Source organism: Thermobia domestica, chromosome 18, assembly GCF_964235325.1.
Source record: "Thermobia domestica chromosome 18, izTheDome1.hap1.1, whole genome shotgun sequence".
Lineage (NCBI taxonomy): Eukaryota > Metazoa > Arthropoda > Insecta > Zygentoma > Lepismatidae > Thermobia > Thermobia domestica.
This window is the reverse complement of record NC_137471.1, coordinates 133,244,920-133,250,371: the sequence shown is the minus strand read 5'-3', so window position 1 is coordinate 133,250,371 and position 5,452 is coordinate 133,244,920. Positions and strand designations below refer to the sequence as shown.

General features: G+C 36.2%; 1 protein-coding gene across 1 annotated transcript; it reads right to left on the bottom strand.

Annotated features, from left to right (window-relative positions):
• Positions 1-4,461: 4,461 nt before the first annotated feature.
• Positions 4,462-5,187, bottom strand: LOC145675260 (zinc finger MYM-type protein 1-like). Its single transcript, XM_081745644.1, has one exon. The coding sequence runs from the start codon at positions 5,185-5,187 to the stop codon at positions 4,462-4,464; it is 726 nt and encodes a 241-aa protein (XP_081601770.1).
• Positions 5,188-5,452: the final 265 nt, after the last annotated feature.

Genomic DNA, 5,452 nt, shown 5'->3' with positions numbered 1-5,452 from the left:
TGACGTCACCGCGGTGAAGCAGGGACAAATATCGTAGGTAAGCCAATGTTCCGCCATAGCGATTTGCAAAGGAAAACAAATTTTAAAATGAGATAAAAATAGACTACAAAGAAATACAATAGTACTTACTTTAGGATTGTGCAGCACTTGCAGAATACCTTTGCATCCAGTATCTTAAAAGCATCCTTCTTCCGAAGTTCCCCTGTTTTTTCTATTCAAAAACCGAATTCTGAAGAATGTCCTAGCCTTGTCGAATAGTTTCAACATAGAAGTGTCTTTCTTAGGACATCAAATGGTCGGTCAATCACATTCTTTTGTTTTCGACTTTTTTTTTTTTTTTTTTTTTTGTAAAATTTCCAAAATACATCATCTTATTTTTTGTTGCTTCCATCCACCGGGAAGAAGATAAAATGAGACCACAACATAGCCTCACATTGCCACCATTCAACTTGGAAAGAATTGCAACTATGTTTAATCCTAAGACTTCAACTTTCGATATGATTTCGAAGTTTTTACTCACATTCTTATCGAAATTTTCATACATTGACTGTTTCCACACATCTATCAAGCCTCGAATCATTGCCACCTGGACATTTCTGTGTCATTCCAAAATTAAGTAAACCTGTTCATCATAGGACACGAGCCCATTAACATTAATTTTATCAAATATAAGCACTGAAAATTTCTTCACACTCTTTAAGCAGCGCACTTGCACCGTCAAAATTTTCAAAACTGGTGTAAGAATACCACGAGAAAATTGTTATTTTTGCATGCAATGTCGAAGTGTTGACACATTGGGTACGCGGATTAGAACATGTAACCGCAGATGATTGTATAATTTATCAGTGTGGCGCGTTGTGTTAATGCACGAATATTATCTTAATCAGTCCATCTTAGTTTTTTCTGGCCATTTATTAGCATATTTACTTGGCTCTGTATAAAACTTTTTCGTAATTTATCCACCACCGGTTATTAACCACTCTATTGAAACGATCACAATATTATATTTTAGAACCGGTCTTTGAAATTAATTCTTTATTATATTTGCTTTCCAATTCTTTTAACTTCGTTTGTAAATATAGACTATTATTTTGGCTTTGTATATACTGACAGAGTTGAGTTTTTTGTTGGGCCGCGGTGGCTCAATGATAGAGCGTTCACTTCTGGTGCATGCGTCCTTGGTTCGATTTTTGGGCGCCAAGTGAACTTTGTGGTGGACAAACACCATGTGCGTGGGTTTTCTCGGGGTTCTCCTGTTTCCTCCCACTTTCTTTATTCCACTATTTCATTCATTTCTCATCATCACCGTATCCTTTAGACCAGCCGGCATAACCATGCGACATAAAACTTAAAGATTTAATTTTAGTTTCTCGTTCTCTTCAAGCAAAAAGGAAAGCTCTTCCTTTAGTTCATGCCCCTCACTCTCCACAGAACAAACGGAACATAAAGAATTATTTTTTGTTCCGGTCATAATAGTTATTTTATCTAACTGTACCCAAATGCCTGATTTGTTTTTACCCTAAACACGTAGCTTTCGTGCACTTATTTCTTTCATTATTTACAGGAACACGGTTCCATATGACACTGATAAGTTCAGTGAAGGCACAACATCGGTTTAAACTTATTCTTGAGTGGAATATTTAGAAACTCACGTTTTAAATCACGTTTATAAGCTTCGGGAATAAAATGATCGGAATAGACGCTGTCGTTTTTAACTATAATTTCTCTTGCCAAACTTTCCACATTGGATCCGAGGCAAATACCTGATAAATAACTTCGGAACCCTTAATATTTCTACTATGATTGCAAGTACTTATCGTACAATTCGACATGCTTATAAGCTAACACGAACGCTACAGTAATTAATTTTTCTCAATACAGGAAAACAAGAATGATTCGCTTTCCTGCAAAAATCAAACTAACAAGAATGGGTGAATGAGAAGGACCTTGGGCGAAAGCTGTTTCAGCTCACGCGGTGACGTTACGATTTTACTACATCTTCGGTTTTCAAAGAAGGGTAGTTATGACGCGACCTTAAAAGAGGGAAGGAACAGTAGGGTCGACTGACCTTGCCCAACCTTTTCAAATCTATTTTTACCCTTGGTTACAATTCGATTTTGATGTTGTTTGACACAATCTTTTCATTGCGGATTTATCAAATCTTATTACCGTGAAGATTAGCACATACCTGACGAAATAGCTAAGGGTTGCCAGGCACTTATTCATATTGATTCGCTGTGAATAAGTGGTAAGTAACTATTCTCATCTTCCAGACGAGCGAGATCTCATATAACCTCACTGATGAAAAAGAATATTAAGCTCCAAACAAACACAAAACATTCTAAATTTCACGATAACTTCGTAAATTGACACAATTACATTTTCTCTTTTAACGCAGTCCTTAATATTACCTCATTTATATAGGTACTATTTTTCCGTTATGTTACGCCATTAAAGAACCGGCTTTTAATATACATAAGGAAATGTAAAGATGAATTGAAAACTAGAACCACAATATGCTTACAATTTTCGAAAGTATTACACATAACTTCTCGACTCAAACTGATGTTATGACGTAAATTTCATTCATCTTTATTGAGCTTTCATTAACTTCTAATTTTCTTTGGTGTGTTTTAACAAAATACAGGCTATAATCAACGCACATTTTCAAATTTTCAGTTTTAATACTCTTAAACTTAGCCTAAATTAAGAAATACTGTATTCATATTTAATGTATTTTAGCAGGACAATATGCTTTCAAATACACAGTGGCGTGTGGTGAAGGGCTTGGTTTGGGTAAGCAATCCTAATTATAAAATTATTACAACGATTCCCCTCCCCCTGTTAAACTGAAGCCTGTCCTCTCCGCTGGTCTAACGGCTATTAGATGCACCAAAAGTGCATGGGGGCCCGGGTTCGATTCCCGACGGGAGGGTACATAAAATTTAATTTCACCATTTTTCACTTTCATAAAATATTCGCCTTCTTTATCCTAAAAGGCATAATATGTGACGTTAAATAATAAAAAGAATTCATTTCATTTTATATTGAGAAAATTTAATTGCAACTTAAACTGTATTGTTTCAACTTAATTATTTGAAAATGGATAAAAATGATTCTGAATATGAATGTTTTGCTGTTTATTATTAGGACAAGTAAAGAATTAGAGCCATTAATTAAGCATGGATTCATCCTACAGTGTACAAAAGGCCGAAGGGTTGGGCACGACCAGGCACATACGCAGAAGTTTTGTTGAGAAGGGACCAAAGTTTGAAGATAAATTATTTCACCTTTTGTAAAATCACTCCCAAAATTAGACTAAATTTACAGAAAAGTCGGAATTTCGGGGTGCCCGGACCCCCGGATCCACCCTCTGTATACGTCCCTGAGCATAACAACTAGTAAGAGATAAAATGGGAGAAATAAATATGAAGCACGCAAATACAAGTGAAGATAAAATTCTACCTCTTTTATTTGAAGTGTAGGTGAATCCTGCTCTCTGTTTTTGCGAAGTCTTCTATGACACTGTCGTAAAATTCTTGATGCTGTTGTAGGGATGTTAACAGTTCCTTCTCCAATGCTATCAGAGATAGATTTGGAAGTCTTTCCTGCCTTTGCGTATTGCGTGCATAGTTCTTAATGTTTTTCAATTTTGAAAAACTTCGTTCCGCTGACGCACTACTTGCTGGAATTGTTAAAATTAATTCACATAACTTTGTCACTTCACTATATACCTTCTCCAGCTCATTGGTTTTGACGAAACGCAGATCATTGACCGATTTGTGATGCATGTCTTCCGACAAATATGTCACAATTAGTTGTGATCTTAAAGCACTGAAGTCAAAAACAGCAGCATATGTTTCTCTCAAAGACTGAAGCGCTATTTCTGGAAAACATGTTGTGTATTTTTGGAAGTTCTTCGCATTGAGTAACTCCAGAAAATGCAGGAACTCCAAATTACTGAATCTTTCTCTCAGTTGCTGTAATGTTCAATACAGACGTTTATATTGCGTTTTGCAATCCACACTACCGGCGCTCTTTTGACGTTTTGTTGGTGGTTCTTGAACTTCACGTATTTTAGTCCAAAATTCCTCAAATACTTCTCTCTTGTTTTGCAGGACTCTTTCGAATTCCTTCACTTTATCTACACAATAACCAATGTCAGAAGCTTTAGTCTGCAAGATATCATACCGGTAAAGGGTATCCGTAACTGGGAAAATACAGGCAAATACTTCTAAGAGAAATATGAAGCTGAAGTCACCCATTGTACTTAAAATTCCCCGAGCTGCTGTAAAACACTCTTGGCCCCAATTCTCTTTGGAGCTGGAAATAATTTCGAAAAGGTCCATAAGTTCTTTCTTGTGCTCATAGATCGTTTGAACAATACCAGAATTGTAATTCCAACGTGTCTGTGAAACATGTGGCAGTCTCTTTTGTATCTCTACATCTAGAGCGTGGGTTCTAGAGCGTGTAATGTGTCATCATAACATTACTGATTGATTCAATTAAGTCATTCTGTATAATATTTGACAATCCAGTGAATACTGTTCCATTTTCTACGAATGTTCTCAGCTTCTCATCGTACTGCCACAACAACTTCACAAGCTCGACATAATTTCCTCTGTTACTAGAATCAGATGATTCATCATGTCCCCTGAAAGCCAGTTCTTGTTTACCTAAGAAACATACGATGTCAGTAAGGCGTTTCATTATTTCTCTGTTTCTTCTTACAAGTTTGTTGTGCTGAGAGTCCCTCACTTTCTTCGGAGAATCCAACATATATTCTATTCTTGCTTTTCCAAATGTTTTCTCATTTATTATGGCCTGAAGATTATTTTGAGTTAAACTATGCTTTTTTATGGCCTTGTGAACGTTTCCCGTATCACTGTAACCACAATTTGACCACACACTTTTCTCTTTTGAAAAAAGAAGACAACACCAACAATAAAGCTTTCGTTTTTCTGGGCAACCGGTCAGCCATTCGTTGCTTTCAAAAAGTTGAATATTAAATTTTCTTACACATGTTTTTGAAGCAGTAGTTATATTAATGTCGGGCGTCGGTCTTCCTGCCGTAATAATATTTTTCTTTTCTTCAAAGTTCCGCGAAGAAAAATTCTTCACCAATATATCACAAATCACGCACTTCTGTCCTCCGTCGACACCACTGCATTTAGGAGAGAGATCCATGTTCATTCTCCCAGCCGAACCACTTGCGAACGCAACTTCTTGGATTGCTTACCTTTGAGTACAACTCGCGAGCATGTCTCCCTTATAAAACGTACAGCAATAATAATTGAATAGATGCACTGGAACTAACACTTATACACAAAAATGTACTATACACTAAGTATTACGCACTTAATATTATACATACACCTATAAGAATTAACCACTAAAAGCCACAATTTTTGTTTAAAACACGGTTTACGATTAAACTGAATATGCAATCAGG